Source organism: Pagrus major, chromosome 4 (assembly GCF_040436345.1).
Source record: "Pagrus major chromosome 4, Pma_NU_1.0".
NCBI lineage: Eukaryota > Metazoa > Chordata > Actinopteri > Spariformes > Sparidae > Pagrus > Pagrus major.
The window spans coordinates 31,063,118-31,084,264 of NC_133218.1; the positions used below are offsets into that span (position 1 = coordinate 31,063,118).

The following is a 21,147-nucleotide window of genomic DNA, read 5'->3' on the forward strand; positions in this document are numbered from 1 at the left end:
GCTACATCACGCTGTGCTCCAAAGAACTGAATGAAATAATCTACAGAACATCAAAATTAATTCAGCAATCCGACGTGTAAGTATGTAGTTATGCATGACTTGCTCATGAGGGGTAAATTAGCTGACATTTTTGAGTAAAAAGCCCGACTCTTCAGGGAGATGGCTGCTACAGATTCAACATTTTTCTAAATCTTACTGAAGCCACGAACATAATCATATTCAGTGAGTTGCTTTTGTGAGAAATGCATAAACATCACACCCAAACATATACAGCAACTTACGTACGTAGTTTTAAGAGGTAGAAGTAAATGATTAACAAACCTACACACAAATCTTTAAGTGTTTTCCTCGCTCTCTGACTGACATGGGCTAACTTTTTGAATTAAATAAGAATTTTGAGCTTGGTTTTGTGAAAAGCTTATGCTATATTCATAGAGAGTACACTGCATATTTATGAGGGGAAATACAAAAACAACATAGATAGATCACAAACGCGTCAGTGTAACGGCTGCGATGTAGAGCTCCTGTGTGCTAATAATAGGACATGTAGAAGTATTAATAGAACTGATCAGTCCTACATACATTCACAAAAAGTTGATTTTTGAGTCTCATTGCCAACTTGTCAAATACTGACGCTTTGGGATTGTAGCTCAGGTCGGCAGCCATCCCAAGGTGTTAGTATTTGATGAACTGGGAATAAGACTCAAAAATCTACTTTCTTACAGATTGGACCTTTAAAATTGTAATATCACTCCTTCAACCTTTATTTAAACTCGAGAAACCATTGAGGAAACTTGAGAAACTCAGTGCTGTCCCTTAAATCTCTTCTTCAGACTCACTTTTATTATATGGCTTTTCCTTAACTGATGCTATGTATTGTTAATTAAAAAAAATAAATCTTTTTCGTATCTTTAGTTGTTGGTTTATTGCATTTACTATGTTTTATTATATGTTTTTATTGTAAAGCACTTTGTAACTTTGTTTTTGAAAGGTGCTATATAAATAAAGCTTATAATTATTATTATTTATTATTATTATTATTGTTATTATTATTATTCCTGAGGGGTGACCCTCCTTTACAATAACATTAAGTAAATTATAAAACAAAGAAAAAGAAACATAACGAAGAGACACTTAGAAAGAAAAGGCAAAACCACAATTAGCTAATTAAAAACAAACTCATATTATGAAGGATGAATCCAGTAATAAATTACAATAATTAAAATGCAAAATAAATAGTTATGTAAAAGCCCTAAACTTTTAATCACTGATAATCACAAAGTATCTGAGTATGTAACATTTCCATCTAATTCATAAAATGTAATCCCTGCTGACTCGGATCCCTGAAATGTTTACAGCAAAGTCTGACAACTTAAACACCAATTGGAGATTTTTGTACCAGAGAGTGGTTTTTCTTTAAATATGATTGTTTAATGTTTCCTAGAATCTTTGATAGGATTTCAAGTTGCCAACTAGTTTACAGCACGACACACTGAGGCAGACACTGACGTCAGCCGTCCTGAATCCGGTAGCCTCCAACTTCGTCTGACTCGGTAGCCTCCTCGGCTAAATCACAATCACTGTCCGGGCCAGAGCTCAGGGTGTCTGCCAGCGCGTGCTGGGGCCCTGCAACATTTCCATTTGGCGTCTGGGGAGTCGCACATCAATTGCTCTCAGCTAAATGCACTCACATATGAATATTTCAGTACAATTTAATGTTTCAGCTACAGCCCCAAAGGAGCAGAGCATCAATTTGTGAACACAGTTCTCCTGGAGTTAAAAGCCAGGCCGGATAATACAGTATGAAAGGCGCTGTCAATCCAGAGGGCCTTTTTTTCACTTGAGAGACAAAAAAAAAAAAAAGAAACGCACACCCCTTTGCCTTCAGTATCCAGCCGCATACAAACAGCTTTCCAAAGTTTCCTCTGGAAAGTAGCCGACTGAGGCAGCAGCAGGCGGCTTTTGGTTCACCAGAGTCACAAGTCGATTTGCCAAGCTCGGTCAGTTTTCCCAGAGCTCTGGTTGTCTGCCATTTGGTCTCCACATGCTCTCACACACACACTCACACACACACAGACGCAGGCAGCTGGTGAAGGGAGCAGGTCAGGGAGTCGTGCACCTGCTGTCCTGTTAATAAAATACCCCAAAGTGATGCTGAAACCTCTTCCTTCACACAGCAAAGCTTCCCTCAGGTGTGAGAACATGAGTGCTTTACAAAAACACGCAGATTGTGACACAACTGAACTAATCAGCTGGTCAGACACTGGAGCACATGGCAGAAGACTTAAGCTTGGACTGTTGTACACATTACATTAAATCAGTGGTTGTGTTGTACAGCTAAGAAAGCATTCAGTGCGTTGTCTTCAGGGTTAAGCTGCTGATTTTTCATCTACGACCAACAGCCCAAAACTGGCAGATATTTAGAATAAGAAAAGAAGAAAATCTTCACATTTAAGAAGCTGAAACAGAGAATTATTGGTATCTTAGCTTGAAAAAATGACTCAAAGGTGAAATCAATTATCCAAGCAGTTGCAGATTATAATATAATATTCAGTCAGTCACCAAATATATGATGATATATATCGACTAATTGTTTCAGCTCTGCTTAAACCAGCAGAACCATCAGAATAAAAATTAAAATAAATAATTTAGTCTATTGCTGATGAAAAGAGATGATCAGATAAACAATAAGGCAAATAAAAACAAACAACTACTGCTCTCTTGCGTTACATTACACTGTAAGGTGTTCCTGTTTTTTTGTCCACCCCTGACACAGACTAAAATATTGGCTTTATTGCCTCAGATCATGTTGTTCAATTTGAAACTGCTCAAGCGAAAACTATAGTAAACTGAAAATGCAACTAGATGACTGTTAAATACGATATATAAAACATGTAATGATAAAACTGGACCGGTGAACAACAGTCTTCACATTCAGCTGTTTCGGTGCGTTCAGAGGCGTCATGCAGGAGGGGAGAGCATTGTTTTGACTGCTCCAAACAGAGATGCTTCTTTCCTCATTTAAGTGACACAGCCTCTTGTTAAAGCTGCTGATAAGCAACAAGACCGCTGCTCTGTGCTGATGAGAGCAGCTGATAAGAAAATACAAGATGTGCATTTGTAAAATAAAACAGGCGGCTGACAGTTACACTAATAAGGTAATAATGGCACAGGTTCTTCAGCCCAACAATGCAGAACTGCCCCGGGGGCACCAATCAAAAATTAATACTAATTATCATGTGAATACTGCATTAACTCTGAAGAATGATGAATTATAAATCTGCAACATGGTTCCCCTCTCAGAATGGCCTTGCTCGCATGATGTGATTTTTTTTCTCTCTCTCTCGTGGAGACATTTCTGAGGACCTGTCATAAAATAAATAACTGTGCATGCAGACATACCACCACTGTTGCAATACATGTATAAAAAAAATAAATAAAAAAAAGTTAAATATACTGTTATTATGTCTTACTTTACCTTTTTGTCTTGAATGTCATTTTAAAATAATCTGAAGAGTTTACGCTTTCTTAATATCTCATAACCTGAGTACCTATATTAGCCTCACTTTTGGCTGACTCTGCACATCCGAGTGGACTCGGAGCACTCAAACTTATTGGTTCAGGTAAATCATTTAGAGCTCTCAACCAGCCACTAACTACATTTAAAGAGGTTGAAGCGTTACTCAAGTGTCTCTGAGAGTAAGCAAACACAAACCCAATTAACTTATTTACATGTGTAAAAATTGAAACAGTTAAACATCATACTGCACATTGCAGTTTAATACAATCACACTTAGTGATGTTAGAATTGTTTTAAATGGTGCTACTGTGTGCGTTATGTCTTAAGAAAAAAAACACACACCTTTAATATCTAGTGATCATAGCAATTACACGGTTTCAATCAATAAAATAAGCAGCAATAATTATAAAAAACTAAATATGGCAGACCAAGACTGTTTAAAGAGTACAGCAAGGAATCTTTGTGAAGCATTTTTCTCATTTTATAGGGAAGATAAGTACCAATGTCCAAATATTTTTATGTTTTTACCAGTTTGATACAATTGTGATAAATATACATTATGCATTATATGTATTTGTTGTAATTCAACAGTATATAGATCGGCTTGGTTTATTGATCAAAATAAAATATCTAATTTTTAATAAAATCTTCACACACTCTACAAGAAGTTGATATGAATAATTAAATATCTACTTTAAGTCCCTCTCTTAGTTTTTTCTTCTTATTCCTACGGTTTAATGTTTCAGCTTCGCAGTGTAGAATGATGCATGTGGAGTTTGACACTCGAAGGCTGTTTTCACATTCAACATCGTAAATGTTCTGAGGTCATCGATAATCTAATTTTAAGAAGATGATTGCATGATTTATGACATCACATATGATCTGGAAGCCAATCCTGATCCACTATTCAGCCCACACAAATGTGTGATGTGGAAACTTGAAGCCTCCAGTGCACAAACACTGAGAATGGACTTGAAAATATATTTGCATGTTCAGATTCTGGAAATTTTTATGAGGAAGAAGGAGAAGGAGCCATTTTAAAGGATAGTGATGTGGTAATTATACTTTTGTTCTTGCAAAACATGTTTATGTGGAGGGGATCTTGAAATTGGGTTTTGAAGTTTTTTGTTTCATTCACTTATCAAAATAGGATTATTATAGATCCTTTGGTGAGACACAAACAAACAAAGCATGGATGTGATGAATGACTCACAGGAGCAACAATCCCTCAGGTTTGGCTGACCTGTATGTCCGTGCAGATGAAGCCAACATCTACAGCAGCTGTAGAAGCCCTCACTGTATTTCAGTAGAGATGGTGATAAAACTGTCTGTCTCTCTCTCTCTTCCTCACACAAGGCAGCATTCGGTTTATCAGCCAGCTCAAAGCCGTCACTGCTCTTCAGGCCTAGATCTGAAAAACACAAAAGCATTACAGGTCAGCCGGGGTGAGGTTTGAGTTTTGAGACCACATACACTAATGCTGCATGTACTTTTGCTGTTTCAGGTACAAATACACACCAAACTGCACATGTTTTTTCCACATCAGTTTACCCTGACAGGCCATTAATAAACAAATAAACATGTGCACTGAACATATTTCTCAGAGTGAATCAAACTTGGCCTCAAAAAGGTTTTACAACCTCGAGTTCAAGCTCTTCATTTGTCACTCTCATAATACACACTTGGCATGGGCCTACATGTGAGAGAAATATTGTTCTCCACAGCAGAAGCAGCATTCAGCATGATGAACATGATGCTGACTACAACAAGAAAGGGTCTCTGGCTCAAGTTTAAAAAAGAAATACGGAGATTTAAACCAAATGTAAATGCAAAATTGAGCATGCTTTTTATTTTTTAAAGCGAAGAGAAAAGTTACTTCCATACACCAACACTTTAGCTTTAGCTCAGGTGTGTCTGGTTCTGCACTGGGAGAATGAGTAAACTGTAAATAAATTTAAAATATACAGTGTGCAGTGTTGCTTTTGATATCTTACCAAGAGCGTCACTTTGTGTGGAAACGTTGTTGGGACGACAGGGTTGAGATGATGTCACTGACAACCTACAGTAAGTACAGAAAACATGTCATAAGTTATGTTTCAGCAAATTCATTTGGAAATCTCTTGGTGCAAGCTCTTTTAGCAGATTTTTCTTTTTTTTTTAAAAAGTGATGGGGACAAAATCCTCAGTGTAATGACACCTACTGTATGTATCTTACTTACATGAGTAGACAAGGACGGTCCATATAAGCATAATTTATGGAAGAAGTATCATTTATTTGATGTGGTCATTTATGTATAGATCAGACAGCCAGAACTCTCTTGGTTTCTTTCAATTATTCTTTCATCCACAAGTAAGGTTTGACATGTCGTATTAGGTCAGTTTTTAAATTCATCTTAGTTACGGTTAGAAACTGGGAACTAAATGGTTATGGAAAAAAATGACAAAAAATATTTTTAAGTCTGTTTAAGAATAATTTGTAAAATGAATAGTTATGTAAGAAAAGTGTATTATTCTGTACAGTAGAAGCACTTTCATAGGTGCAACCTCATATGAAGCCCCAGTGACGACCCCTAACCTTCTTGTTGCACTTCACCGTGCACAAGCAGCACAGCAACAAGATCTCACACAACACATCTTTCAGCAGGCGCGCCACGTAATAAACAGGCACTCTGCCGAAAACATTCAGTGTTACGACATGAGTTTGATTGTGTTTTTTTATGTGGAAAAAAATAAAATGAAGACGCTCCAATGGACATAAGCAAATTGGCACAACTTCAGCCGAATCAAGCTTGGGGAGTTCAAAGGAATTGGCATAGTAAATTACTCATGCGTCTGACAATAAAGGCAAAGTGCCATAGAACCCTAAAACATTCAAGAGACGAGTCACTGAAAAGTTCGGTATAATGCAGCCCACGATAAAAAACCCTCCCCCCGCCTCCTCTGAATTCCAAACAAGAACATTTCGCTCTTGCCAAAGTTTAAGTGGATGATTTCAGTCGCACATATATATTTCATGAGGTTAATGGGCCCCATCAAATTGTGATTAGAGATTCTTCTGGGAGGCTTTTATGCTGGAGTGACAGCTAGGATGGCTGGGCTTGATCTGGCAGTCATTAACAGGTCACAAACAATAGGGCTGCATGTGATATTTCTTGTCACTGCGTATTGAATATACTACTGTATATGTGCATGAAACAGTAAACTTAACCTTTGACCTGTAGAATAACCCCGAACAGTGAGTGCGCATAATCATTTGGTCTACATTCAATATTTCATTGCTAAAAGGTTTAATAGATGATCAAGTGCACCACATGTGATGCATGCTTCTGTAGAATTAATCAGGCTACGTCTACGCTCTGTTATATTAATGAGTTTTCATAATGTCTGGGTTTTTCTGAGAGTCAGAAAGAAGCTAGGAGCGGCATCATGTCTTTCACGTGGTCGGTCTCACTCCTCTTTACATTTTTATTGTTGTTTACGCCACTTACTGCATTTACGACAACAAGAGGCTTACCAGCGCGCACGATCCCGACAAAAGTGTCTCGGGATTTGACCCCAGTGATGTCTGAAATAGTAGCCACATCCAGCTTAGCAGACACTCTGGGGAGGACATTCTGTAAAGGGGAACCACAACATGTTAAGGCTTACAAAGCTCCTGAGTGACAGTGACTATAAAAGTTAAAGTAATGGTTATAATGAGCTCTCTAAGGGGCCGGGGTGGAAAGGTTATGTAAAAGCATAAAAGAAGCTCAGCCTGGTTTTAAAAATATCCTCGACAAATTTCTATTACATTCAAGTTTCACAATGAGAAATAAAAGCGGCTTGAATATGACACGACTCTCTCTGAAGAAACAGCGTACCTCTTACAGTTTAAAGCGACTGGTGCGGGTGAGTCAGTCACATTGAATTAACCGCACACTGCACCTTGTTCTAATTCTAAACAGAGCAAAGTCTGGCCTAGAAATAAAAGATCAATATGAGCTGTAATAAAATACCTAAGATTTAGTTTAATGCATCCTAATTCAATTGAAATGCCATTAGACCCACGAGCTGACGGCTCTATTGAACAATCACAGATTACAGAGTGAGGTCACTTATTAAAAAGAAAAAAAAAAAAAAACTAAAAACTTTTAGATGCATTAGAACACCGAGACATAATCGTTGAAGTTGCGAAATCCAATTTGCATAAAACAATATCTGATTTTATTATGCGTGCGTGCTCAAACACTTCACTATATAAATGAATTAGAGAGAATTCGTCTGCTGAGAGCGAGTCGGGATTCGCTAAATTTGAGTCAGAGCTGGTGAAATTCACTAGCCGACGACTTTCATGGGTTTCTGTAAACTCATGATGTATAACAAAGTTTTTAGTATATTGGAACTGCATTTTTAAATGTTAAAAAAGGTGCAATATGTAAGAAATAAACACACAACAGATAGATGGCAGTGTATCACCAGAGTAACCGCTAACTGCTGCTAACTGTAGCTGTTGTTAGGTAGTATGCTCAGTTAGCCGTGCAGCTAGCGGTCATATTTGCTGACTCAGCCCTAACCGAGAGCTTGTAGCACAAGTGGAGTGTTGTTGTTGTTTTCTGTCAGGCAATTACCTCTTGATGTAGAAACTGGCCAGGGTCTAGCTGGTTAGCAAGCTAACGTCAATAGATAACTCACCTACACATTACAAAGGCACCCCAATAAAATGGGGCAGCAAAGAAATCTCAACAGGAGCCTAAACAGACCAGAGTTTCTGGCTGACAAGCTATCGGGATAAGGTCTGCAGCATATCAGGGGACAGATTCTGAATGAGTCCAACCTGAGTCCCACCTCTCTTTAGCCTTCATAAAAGGGCGTCGTCACACCCTGATTGGCTGGGAGGGGAATGCCCCAAGCTGCTTCCACTCATTAATTAGGAGTCAGTCCCCCCACCCTGCACACAGGTGATCTGAATCCACTGCAATCAGTCCAGAGGGATTTTGAAATTCAGCCCAAAACAAAAAAAGATAGCAAGTCTTACACAATGAGACAACAAGCTGACAACATGCACATTAAATTAAATGTCTTTGACACTGTGGTATTGATTATAATAATAATATGTTATTCAGACCTGAAAAACAGAAAATTCAGGATATGCACATCATGAGTGAGAGACAAAAGAAATCACCTTCTTTTTCTGTGTGTGTGAAGTTTAGTCCTCATTGTTCATTGTTGTCAACCACAAACAGCTTGGTGGCAGGGACATCCAATCGTAGACCAAAAATGATAACAAATTGTATTCTCATGACAGCATGCATTATAAACTGTAACAATAACATTTTAATATAAATGATTGTAATTCTCTTCTGACAAAATCCAGCATTTAAAAAACACATAAATCATCTGATAGAAGGTTGATATGAATCATGTTGTACCACTGGCATACTCTTAACCCCTCTGACATCACTAATCTCCTCCGCCAACTTCCTGCTGTTTCACAAATTACCTCAGTGAAGGGAAGTCAGTTCATGCATCCTAATTGAACTCAGTCACGTCAGCTGTGCTCCAATTATCGCTTTTTGCCTGTGCGCTCTTGAAAGGTCTGAACCAGTGCCCTACTAGCTTCTGATGTTAGTTTCATCTCTTGTACTGCTGGCATACCTTAACAGGGTGTTGTAAAAAGTACCCCAAAGTCATACTTGAGTAAAGATATTGTGATAAAATATTACTTACACACCTTACTTAAACTATCTGATATTAAATGGAAGTGTCAAAGGTACATTTCTGGCAGTGAAGAGTATCAAAGCATTTACTGTAGACTATAAATGGACCAATTATTGGCTTGGCCGCATATCGGATTCAATATTCAGGATTTCTCTGTCTGGAATCAGTGTTTCTATTGCAGCATGCAATCTGCAAAGTAACAGGTAATTAAAATTATCACATAAATGCAGTGAGTATAAAGTACAATATTTGCCTCTAGTGGGAGTATAAAGTAGCAGAAAATGAAAATATTTAAATGAAGTTGGCTACAAGTACCTCAAATTGTACTTAATTACAGTACTTGAGTAAATGTGCTTAGTTACGTCTCATTACTGCCTTTACAAAGTTGGTACCAGCTATCAGCCATGATACATCAGTACTCCTCCTAACCTTGCTGGCAGTCGGTGTAATACGAGTCAGTTTGTTGCTGTGCTTTGTTGCAATGACCAGCATGCTCTGGGCTGTTTGGAAAGTTTTAGACACATGTCAGTATATATATAAAAACAAGATTAGGAGTTATAATATCATCTAATACAAAAGACTGCCATCACTCTACTTTCAGTGCTGGGGCAGTTTGTCACGACAGCCAACAACCTGCAGTGAGGTCAGTGGCCACGCTTCTTTTATAGTTGAATCTAGTATCAATAAACCAGCTGTGTCAAAGGCCAAAAACATTTTCTAACAGCAGATCTGATGTCAGGAAGACTAAACCGCACTGAGTGACCCTGTCCTCAAACATGCAGTAGCCAGCTAGCAAAGCAGCGGCTAAGCCAAACGAGGTCACAAAAGATAAATCTTTAAGGTGAGACTGTGAAACGATGGTTATTGATTGTGTTGAGACATTTTCATCAAATTTTGTGAGAATTTAATTGAATAAGCAGAGATTTTATTTAAAATTTCTACCTGACACCAGTGGCAGACTAATGTGTATCCTTGAGTGCTGCAGTGGGCTGATAATATACTTAAATGTGCTGTCTGGAAGGTGGGAAATCAATCAGAAAAATAAATATTACATCTTTGTTTAGCAGAAAATGCATTTACAAGCTTTGTGAGAGCAACCGCAGCTCACCTGTAAGGAAACACTGAGGGACAAAAGCAAATCAACCCATCCTGATTTGACCCTGCAGTGACACATCCATGCTGGAGAGCAGCATCACTACAGGTTCCTCAGGTCAGCTCGTGTACGAAATAGCAAACAAACAACGACAACAAAACCTCTCTGTTTCACATCGTGGTCAACAGCAGGGCGCATTCTGTCTTTGCTTGAGATGCTGGTCAACAACAACATCATGGGAGCTGCAGGAGAAGCTTGATATTGCTCCTGCAGCAATGATTGAAATGATCGAGAGGACAGAAAAATGGAGAAGTGTCTCTGCGAGTTTGGTTTACTGACTGTGCTCTACAGGATTAAGGAGGGAAGGAGATAAGAGGTAAACAGTGTTTGGACAGAATAGCAAACAGCAGCATTGTGCTTTAACAGTCTCAACATTCAAACACACCTATCAATCAATCCTATAAAAAATATTGAAAAAAATGATATAAATATGCTTTTATTTCTCATAACAATGTATTTTTAATGTGGAATACAGAATGTGATATAACTCCTTTACATGAGTAACCTCTTAACATAAGTTAATAGGTTTAATTCTCAGGCTCACATAATTATAAACAGATAGATACATGGATTAAATTTAAGTCTATACTCATTCTGTGCTCAGCATTTCAAAGATCCTCCTCCTCCTTCACTGATGACTGTAGTTCTGGTTTTCCTCCAATAGATGGCGTTGTTCTCGAGTAGATGAGCCAGCCGGCCGGAGCAGAGGGGACCTGTCGACTGTCCTCAGATCCTGCTGAATTCATGTCGGGAAAAAACAAATTACTGCAAAGAAGTTCTAATTTTGGTGAACATGTTTTTAATTAAAAGACCAAAAGCAGCAATTTGCGATGTTTTTGCCCCAAATTTAAAGTCTAACGATGCGGCTCATGGGTTCTGAGGAGATGTAATTTCCCCATCATGAAGATTTATTTAAATGTTTGACCAGGATTAAGTGAAGAGCTTGAATAAAAATAGAAGATATGATAATCAGTTTATCTGTACATCGTCCAAATAACAGCCTGCATTTCATGTCAGCTATCAGTTTTAGACTAGTTGTGCGGGATGAACCACAGAAAACAACCTTTCAGCTCTTTTAACTGAACAATTTTCTGATTTTTGGTGATAGGTGTCATATTTTTAGATGCTTTGCCACATTTGATGATGATGATGGTGATGATGATGATCATCATCACCATCACGAAATTGATGTGCATCTTAAAAAACTACACAAAAACATTTATTTCCTTCAATCTCTGTTTAAAGAAGCAAAAATATGAACATCTGCATTCTTTCAGATTTCCTCATGCAAGATTATTCTCCGGCTTTATTATTTTAATTTTTACAGGTTGGAGACCCTCGAGAAGTGCGGGAGCGCGATTGGAGAAGCGCGAAGTTGGCGTCATGACGTCAGAGCGGCGGCGTGTAGGGACCCTGCATCCTCCTCGCCCGTCCCCCCGCCCCCCGGTCCCCCCCTGAAGTCCGGAGAGACACACGTTATCAGGGAGGCAGCCGAAGGGCCAGTCATCTCCTCACATCTTTTCTGCATCGACCACAATCCCCTCTATCCTTCCTGTATGGTGGATATTATTTTCAGCTCTTCTTTCTTGGGTGATATGGGGGATCATTCCAAAAGTAAGTACGCTTTTAAACCGGCTGGTGCAGCTTCAAGTGGCAGATTTTTTTTGTTTTTCGTCGCAGTGGCATTATGGAGCTACATGATAGATCCAGCAGTGCACCGATTGCTGAAGTTAATTCTTGCTAATTGAATACTGTGCAGCAGCGTTTCTTTAGCTGTGCATTTTGCAGGCTATTTTTGACAAATGCAGAAATTTAGTGTTTTTTTTACGAACACTGGCAAAGTCTTTATCTGTTACATAACATCAAGACTTGTGAGTTCACTCACACTCACAGGGTGGACTTTAAAAATATATATATATTTTTAAAATGATTAAATGTTGCAGTTGTTTGTGATGATGTGGCTGTGTCAGTCAGTCGGTTACAATGCTGTGAACTTCTTTGCAGAGAAGCCAGGATTCGCGATGTGTGTAGGATGTGGAAGTCAGATCCATGACCAGTACATACTGAGAGTCTCTCCCGACCTGGAGTGGCACGCAGCCTGCCTGAAGTGTGCAGAGTGCAGCCAGTACCTGGATGAGACCTGCACTTGTTTCGTCCGGGACGGCAAAACCTATTGCAAAAGAGATTATGTAAGGTAGGAGTTTGGAAATATTACCCGTATAGGCTGAATCATGTTTTAATCACTTTATATGCAAAAGATGATTTGAGTGCAATGAGACGTTTTGTCATAAAGAGGCCACAATTCATTCAAAAGGACGAATTGGATATTAAAGGAAAGTGCAGAAAAAGCAGAATAACACAAGTTAATATACAGTTTATATAAAAAAGAAAAATAATACACACCAAACTATTATTATCAATTCAAATAAAAAAAGCTACAACTCACACTTCTAAGTTATCAGCCGAAATTTTCCTTCGTCTTTATTTTTTACATTTCTTCCTTCATTTTTAATAATTTCTTCTTCTCCTCTCATTTTACAGGCTGTTTGGAATAAAATGCGCAAAATGCAACCTGGGATTCAGCAGCAGCGATTTGGTGATGAGAGCCCGGGATAACGTGTACCACATCGAGTGTTTTCGGTGCTCGGTGTGCAGCAGGCAGCTGCTGCCGGGAGACGAGTTCTCTCTGCGGGAAGACGAGCTGCTGTGCCGGGCGGACCACAGCCTGCTGCTGGAGAGGAGCTCCGCAGGAAGCCCCATCAGCCCCGGACACATCCACTCCAACAGACCGCTGCACCTGACAGGTCCGCTCACTGCTATTACTGTTATTACTATTATTATGATTATTCCTATTATTATGATTATTACTATTATTACAAGTTTTCTGTTTTACTTGAAGCAGTTTATAATAACACCAGAACATAATCATAAAATATATTAAATAGGCTACATTTTAAAAGGCCTCCGTTTAAAGAAACATATCAAAGAAATTCTTATTTTTTACTCTTCAATAACACAAGTCAACTAATAATAGTAAAAAAAATTATTGAGTTAAATAAGAGAAATTAAAACTTATAAGAGATTGTGACCTAAATTATTTTAGTATTTTGTTTTTGCTTCTTTTTTTTTTTTTTTTTTTTTTTTTACATCCACACTGTTTGTTGTGGTTGTCGGGCTTGGTGTGTGTGTGTGTGTGTGTGTGTGTGTGCTGCGACCTTTTCTTTAGGCTAATTTCATAATTGATCTCATTAGCCTAACCTGCTCTGTTGCCATTATCTGAATAATCTGGTATTTGAGTCTGTGTGTGTGTGTGTGTGTGTGTGTGTGTGTGTGTGGGTGTGTGTGTGTGTGTGCGCGCAGAGCTGTCATTCCTGAGGGCGCATGCCAGCAGAGAGAGAGAACAAAAGCAAAATGTGTGAATAATGTTCACCAACTTCCTGCTCAAAGCGCTCAGTTCAGTTCAGTTCAGTTCAGGAGAGGTTTAGGCGGCTCGGTTCGGGGACCCGCAGGCCTGCAGCGGTGACAGCGGCACGATTTCATGTTGCAGCTGAGTTTTGGATCAGAGGAGGAGGTTTAGATTTAGTGTTATACCGCGACACAATTAAGGATTATTATAGGTGACCAACACAACAAAGCGAGACGTGATTGGTTAAATTGCAAAACGCAGCCTTAAAAAAATAAATCTTTTAAAAATGTAATAATACATTCAGGCTTTCGAAATGTGCATAAACAGCTATCTGATCTTTGTTCGTATGTTTTCATGCAAGATGTAAATCTAATTAATGTTCTGTCCTCCCACAAATATTCATATTTTCTCCTCTCATCTGTCTGAGTCTTTGATTGAAGCTGTTGCAGACATTAATCTCCAATATACGTCAGATTGATGAATATAATCGGCCTTTTCCTGCACGAGATAAAACAATCCAGGAGATATAAAAAAGGCAAAACAGCGCAGATTGAGATTAACGAGCTGCAGAGTAGCTCTATCAACATCTGAAGGCTCTCTGAGGCCTTTGTACTCTCCAGCTTCAGTATATATATGACAGCTCCTGACCGTGTTGTCTTCTTCTTCCGGGCTCTGCAGACCAGGTGGCGGTGCGGCAGGCCCCGCATCGGAACCACGTCCACAAGCAGTCGGAGAAGACGACGCGGGTCCGGACGGTGCTGAACGAGAAGCAGCTCCACACGTTGCGGACCTGCTACAACGCCAACCCGAGGCCGGACGCGCTGATGAAGGAGCAGCTGGTGGAGATGACCGGCCTGAGCCCGCGGGTGATCCGGGTCTGGTTCCAGAACAAGCGCTGCAAAGACAAGAAGAAGTCGATCCTCATGAAGCAGCTCCAGCAGCAGCAACACAGTGATAAGACTGTAAGCATCTTCGTAAGTTTGGCCATTTGATTACTATCATTGATTCTCGTTTTTCTTTTAAAATCGTGATGAATGTGAACCCAGTTTCCACAGTTTTACTACCTGAGGCTGACATGAATCTTTGTTAAATGTGCAGAGTATATATATATATATTCAAGGATTCAATGATTCAAAAACTTTATTGTCCATTAATGCAGGCAGTAATGGGAATTTGTCTTTCGCTCATATAAAAATTCATATATAAGAACATCAGATGCACATAAAAGGACACATGTGATGAAATGTAATGCAGTAAAAGGCAGTAAAAAAACAAGCCATGTGAACTTTATAGCTTAATGATATTTTAAATGATAATTTAATCATTTTCTGTTTATACTGGTGCCTCCAGGTTATAGTCTGCTCCCATCCTCCTCATGGATGAGGAGTCACACATATAGCCTATAATCTGACTCTTTTCTAAACTTTATCTTTAACTTTACTTACACTAAGACACAGTCGAGCTGTTCCAGTTGGCTCTTGTGTTATTCTGTATTCAAACTTTAGGTCAATGAATAATGAATCAACTGCGTTGGCTTCAGTTGCTTTGACCTGGAAGATAAAAACATCCTCTGCAGACAGGCTGAAACATCTCTCCCTCTGAGCCCACGGTTCAATCTCTGGAGACTATATCTGGGGAGAAAATGCTGTTTGGATAAATCCAGATTTAACATGTTTTCAGAAACCATCAGTGCTCTGTGTTGCAGGACACAGACAGATGATCCATATGCTTTATTTTGTAATGTTTGGATTTATCTTGTGTCAGAACCTGCAGGGCCTCACTGGGACGCCTCTTGTGGCCGGGAGTCCTATCCGACATGAGAGCACCGTGCAGGGGAACCCGGTGGAGGTTCAGACCTACCAGCCACCGTGGAAAGCCCTGAGTGAGTTCGCCCTGCAGAGCGACCTGGACCAGCCGGCCTTCCAACAACTGGTGTGTGTGTTCAGGACAGACTGAGACAGATGATGTACACAAACACAAACACACACAGACCATCACTATCTATCTATCTATCTATCTATCTATCTATCTATCTATCTATCTATCTATCTATCATAGACAGACCTGCTTTTACAGCCAAGTTTTTCAAAATAAAAGCACACATTTCCCCATGTTCTGACACATTGCCTGTGTGTGTGTGTGTGTGTCCAGGTGTCTTTCTCTGAATCGGGCTCTCTCGGGAACTCCTCGGGCAGCGACGTGACTTCTTTGTCCTCTCAGTTACCGGACACCCCCAACAGTATGGTACCCAGCCCGGTGGAGACGTGAAACGGGGCCCCCCTCCTCAGACCCATCGGTCCCTCGCCGCCTCACCCACCGACCCACCTCCTGCAAGGACAATTGCAGCATGATCCCAGTCTCCCCCATCCCTCCCTCCCTCCCTCCCCTTCCTCCCCTACTTGCATGTGACCAGCTCATCACATCGCCCAAAACTACAGAGAGGAGAGTTTTTTTTTTTTTTTTTAAATGTCCTGACATGTAGGACAAGGAACGACGAAAGCACCGATTGACTCCGAGTTTTTTTTTTTCTGCCTTTGTGGAGCTTTCATTGACAAAAAAAAACTAAGCAGAACAATTGTTGCATGACTCGATGCGGAGAGAGAAGATGTACAGAAGAACCTCCCGATGGATATACTACTACAACCGAACCTCCCCCTCCAGAACAAAAATTGGGAAAAAAAAACATTTCCATGTCGGTACCGACGGGACATTTCTGCGATTTCATTGTGATCATATTGTGTCTTGTTTCTTCAACATGAGAATTTTTTGATACATTTATTGCGTTGTCGAGTCCAGTTGGACTCTTTGTCTTAAAGGTCAGAGCATGATAATCTGCCAACTATTCGTGTTGTAAAAAAAAAAAAAAAAAAGACAAGAAAACTTTATCTTAAGGGCAGGATACAGGCTGTTTGAGCTCCTCGAACAAAAAAGTAAATTATTGTTATATTATTTATTGTTAGGAAAGCGATTCGTAAAGGGATTATTAACTGATAAAAAAAATAAAAAGCTGGATACATAACGTGTCTCTGTACAGGCGCAGTTTGTTTTATTTATTTATGTGATTTTGCATTTGCAAGCCAATTTCTTAATTTATTTGAAAACCCTTCTTTTGAATTAAAGATGCATTTATGGTGACAAATTCACTGTTCACGAGAAGAAGTTCCTGATTTTTGGGGCGAAAAAGCTTCTCAGGCCGATTTAAAGACGAGATCCAAAACGTTTAAAAAGGATTATTCATCCCAGTTGCTCTGAATATGTTGTTCGTCCTGTTCAACCTATATCAAGTTAAATCTTCCCGAGGCTCTGTTTGCCTTTATCATCGCCCTCCATCTGCGCTGTTTTTCTCCCCCCTCGGTTATGCAGCAGGACTCGGCCAGTGGTCATTTACTATCTTGGGGGCAAAAATCTGCTGTAAATTGTGCTCAGTCCAGTTCCTCTGGTTGAGTCACAAGCCGGTCTAGACAGCGCGGAGGGATCGGCGACCTCTTATCTAGTCCTGGCATCACCTGCAAGCGATACACTGACTGAAGCCACAACAAACTAACTAAACACCCCCCTCCTCCACACACACACACACACACACACACACACACACACACACACACACACACACACACACACACACACACACACACACACACACCCTCCCCGAAGCCCCTCGTATGTTGAGGGGAGCAGAGAGCAGCTCGTAAAGGGTCACTTCTCCTCCTCGGTTTATTTTTCCTTCAGTGAATTGCGTTATTGCGCACGGGTCAGCCGAGATGACAGCTCGGGCTAAATGAACTAAACGAGCTGACCTTCCTTCACACGAGACAAAGCTGCCATGTATGCACTGGAAAATCTGTGGCTTAACCTGTTGGGTTTTTTTTGTTTTTTTTTGACGGATGTTCACACGTAATTTATTTCTTTTAATGTATATTATAGATTTCATGTTATTTAGTCATAAAATCACGCGTGAAAAACCTGCCAGTCAGGTGAGATCATTTCACTTTTGGATTAAAAAGCAGGAAAGTGAAAACAAGAAAGTGGATCTTAATTTGGAGACAAACAGATTTTCACTGGTGCACTGATTTTCCCTGTTTGCTGTATTTGAACAAAACTGGACTCAATAACACACAAAATCATTTTATGGACACGTTTCTGATATTTGAGCGTTTTTTCCACTGTGAAACAATTCAACAGATTTTTTTTTATTTGTTTGTTTGTTTGTTTCTACACTGTCAGCGTCTTAATCGGAAGTTTGAATGACAAAGGACAGATAATAGATTTGTAATTGAGCTATTTCAAATAAGATAAGTCAACAATGCGAGCAGATTAAGATAACAGAGATAAGTGAAGAATAACAATGGCGTTTACAGACAGGAATGCAGGGGCCTATTACCTCTCCCCGAGAAGAAAATCATTGTGGGGCCATTTATGTTTGCAAAAAACAGCTCGTTTTTCCAGCACGGACACTGTTGTAACTCATCCCCCTATAGGCTCACACGAGATAGACTGGAGCAATTTTTATTAGCCTGTATGTAAAAAAAAAAAAAGAAAAGCTGTGTGCAACAAAATAAAGCTGTGAGAGGGTTTTAATAGGAAAAAAGGAGGATTTTTAAAGGTTTTGTTGAGAGATCAAATATGGGGAAATAAAATAAAAAATAATTTGTCAGGAAAGGCTCTTAAAATGTCTCCAAAATTCAGAATTTGCTAAAAAATAAAAATGAAGAAAGCAAAAGAAAAAAAAGGGGCAGATAAGAATTAAATGCACAATTGCATAAACTCAAAATAAAGTTGAAAAAAAAAAAAATGTAGTCTGTGTCGCTCACACAGATCAGAGATCTCGTCATCTGACAGCCATGAAATGACTCGTGAGTACCTGAAGGCCACATGATCTCCCATCAGCTCGGTCAATGGGCGTTTCCCCTCTGCGCGTTAAACAAGGACCAAAACAAACAGCGCTGATCTCTGTGGATCAGCAGCGCTCATCAGGTCACTCTCCTCAATACAGACGCGTGTTTTTCTTTTTTATCCTCACTGTACTGACCTGCACGCAGATACAGAAAATATCAAATACACCCGAATTTATTTCCAACCTTTTTTTAAAACAAACAAACAAAAAACAATTTCTCCTCCGTCGCGTTATTAAGGATTAACTCGGGACTGTGTCGAGTTACCGCAGCGCAACTAGACGCTGTCAGAGCGAATGACACCGTATCATTAATGATTAAGAGGACGAGTCCATTTAAAGGTGTGATGTAATTCTCTAATTGGCGGAGGGGTGGATGTAATTAGATCACCCGGCGCTGCTCGCGAGGGCTGCAGCGCCGCCCACGAGCGCGAGTCACTAAACGGCCACCGACTGACAGACACATGGACATGGATTATATGTGTGTATTATATTTTGTGGGGTAAAAAAATAAATAAAACTAGAAGGATAGACTTTGAGACATGCTGCTTTTTGCTTTTCACAGTTTGTTTTCTTTCCAATTTAAAAAAAAAAAAAATGTTTCTCATATTTTGAGTTTAACAGAAAATGAGTCACATAATTATTTCTAGTCTTTAAACCAACAAGCCAAATTGTGCTTAGAGAATAACTCTACAGCAAAACAAATTAAAATTTTTATATTTTTGTTAATTTAATGGGGGAAAAAGCGGTGGGAAGATACACTCAGCTGCCAGTTTATTAGGTACATCTAGCCAAAATAAATGCAGTCTAATACAACAGTCCTGCAATAAATCCTTCATTTGTAAAGGTTATAATGGTCAGGCTGTGTTGAAACTGTTAGGTGTTTAATTGTCTGTCATAGCTTTCTTAAACTAACAATTGTTTCAAATATATATTTTTTTAATCAATGAGACTGGATCAAATATTAGAAACACGTCTCGGTGTAACTCAGTAAATTGTGAATCTATTTTGAAGCCGGTCGCCAGCTGTTTGTCACCATTGTTCACTAAACAATAATGAATTGATGAATTGGTAATTGCAAAGCCAATTACCACAATCCAATTTAGCAATTGAGCTGGGAGGTCTGCTGTCTATTAATTGTAACATTACCAAGGAGAACATGGGACAAAAGATTGAAGAAAAAAATTAAATCTTTTGGTTTACAGCAGAAACTCTAATCTGAAAGTGAATCTTACATGAATAGGTCAACATGCACAGATGCACGGCTGTCTTATTTATTTTGAATCAGCCATAACAAACGCTTTATGTATTTGGCAGGTAGCAAATAGGAGCCATATAAACTGGTGCTGATTCAACATTTATTTTTTCAGATGAATTGAGTCATGACAGTTAAAATACCATTAAATTGTTATATAAAAAAATGACACCCTGCAATATAATTCACATGTATTTGTATATTGTATCTTGAAGTAAAATTCATATCATGAGGGGGATTACATTTATAATTTACGTCTAAATCTCTGAGATTAAATAAATAAATAAATAAACAAATGCATGGATAATAATAATAATAATAATAATAATAATAATAATAATAATAATAATAATAATAATAAAATTAACATTATGTTTTTTTTTATTTCTAACATTATTATTGCCGCTGTTGCTGCTTACACGAGATTAATTCTTTTAAATTCTTGAGCTGGCAGCAGAGTCCACTCACATGATGATTCATATTATAAATATGACATATGACAAATTCAACTTTTTACATTTTAACCTCTAGAAAATTGGTCCCGTACTGTTGGGACAGAGGTTTTGTGCATCATTCACAGGAATTGGAAAATACACAAAAATAAAACAAAAGCAATATGTTTTGGATTTATTGTCTTCCATAACAATTTGCCTGCAATCCCTCCTGAACTGTCCTGAGACTATTGAATTAGCGTTACTGACAAACATTGTGTAAAAATAAGTCTGCCGAGGCTCTGTGAAAGTTTCGACACTCGGGTCCACTGTGACCTTGCTGCTCCAGTGGGGGCCACCAGCAGAGGAACTTCAAGTCCAAAACTCTCCTGGGAAGCATTCTGACAGGCTGACTTAATGCAGAGGCTGAGCTGGGAGCTTTTCTTTTTTCTGCAAGAAAAAGAAAGAAGGAATGGGGAGGGGGGTTCGACAGAGAGTGTTGCACTTCACTGGAGAAACAACAATGTATGGGCTGAATAACTTATATAAAATGAAATCACATTATGAGATGGATATAAAAAGATAAAGCTGTCTGTGGGATGAGCGTGTCCCTGCATGCTGGTTCTCCACCTATGAAAGGAAGTGAGAAATTACACAATTAGTAAAGCACTACAAAACAGGATCTATCAAAACGAGACAACAAATCTCTTTCTTCTTCTTCTTCCTCTCTTATAATCCTCACAGTACACCCAAACAGATCTTTAACCCCTGTGTCATCATCATAATAACCGTGT

At 39.1% G+C, this 21,147-nt stretch overlaps 1 protein-coding gene across 1 annotated transcript; it reads left to right on the plus strand.

Annotated features, from left to right (window-relative positions):
* The first annotated feature begins 11,908 nt into the window (after positions 1-11,908).
* On the plus strand, positions 11,909-16,044 carry isl2b (ISL LIM homeobox 2b). The gene is made up of 6 exons (XM_073465034.1): positions 11,909-11,984; positions 12,375-12,564; positions 12,912-13,174; positions 14,455-14,738; positions 15,541-15,708; positions 15,928-16,044. The coding sequence occupies exons 1-6, from the start codon at positions 11,927-11,929 to the stop codon at positions 16,042-16,044; spliced, it is 1,080 nt and encodes a 359-aa protein (XP_073321135.1). The 5' UTR covers positions 11,909-11,926.
* Positions 16,045-21,147: the final 5,103 nt, after the last annotated feature.

Bases quoted from the DNA above. Each gene is read 5' to 3' on its own strand.
- isl2b (XM_073465034.1), top strand. From the start codon at position 11,927: ATGGTGGATATTATTTTCAGCTCTTCTTTCTTGGGTGATATGGGGGAT. The intron at 13,175-14,454 runs GTCCGCTCACTG...CGGGCTCTGCAG, and splicing joins CAGACCGCTGCACCTGACAG to ACCAGGTGGCGGTGCGGCAG. The intron at 14,739-15,540 runs GTAAGCATCTTC...ATCTTGTGTCAG, and splicing joins AGCAACACAGTGATAAGACT to AACCTGCAGGGCCTCACTGG.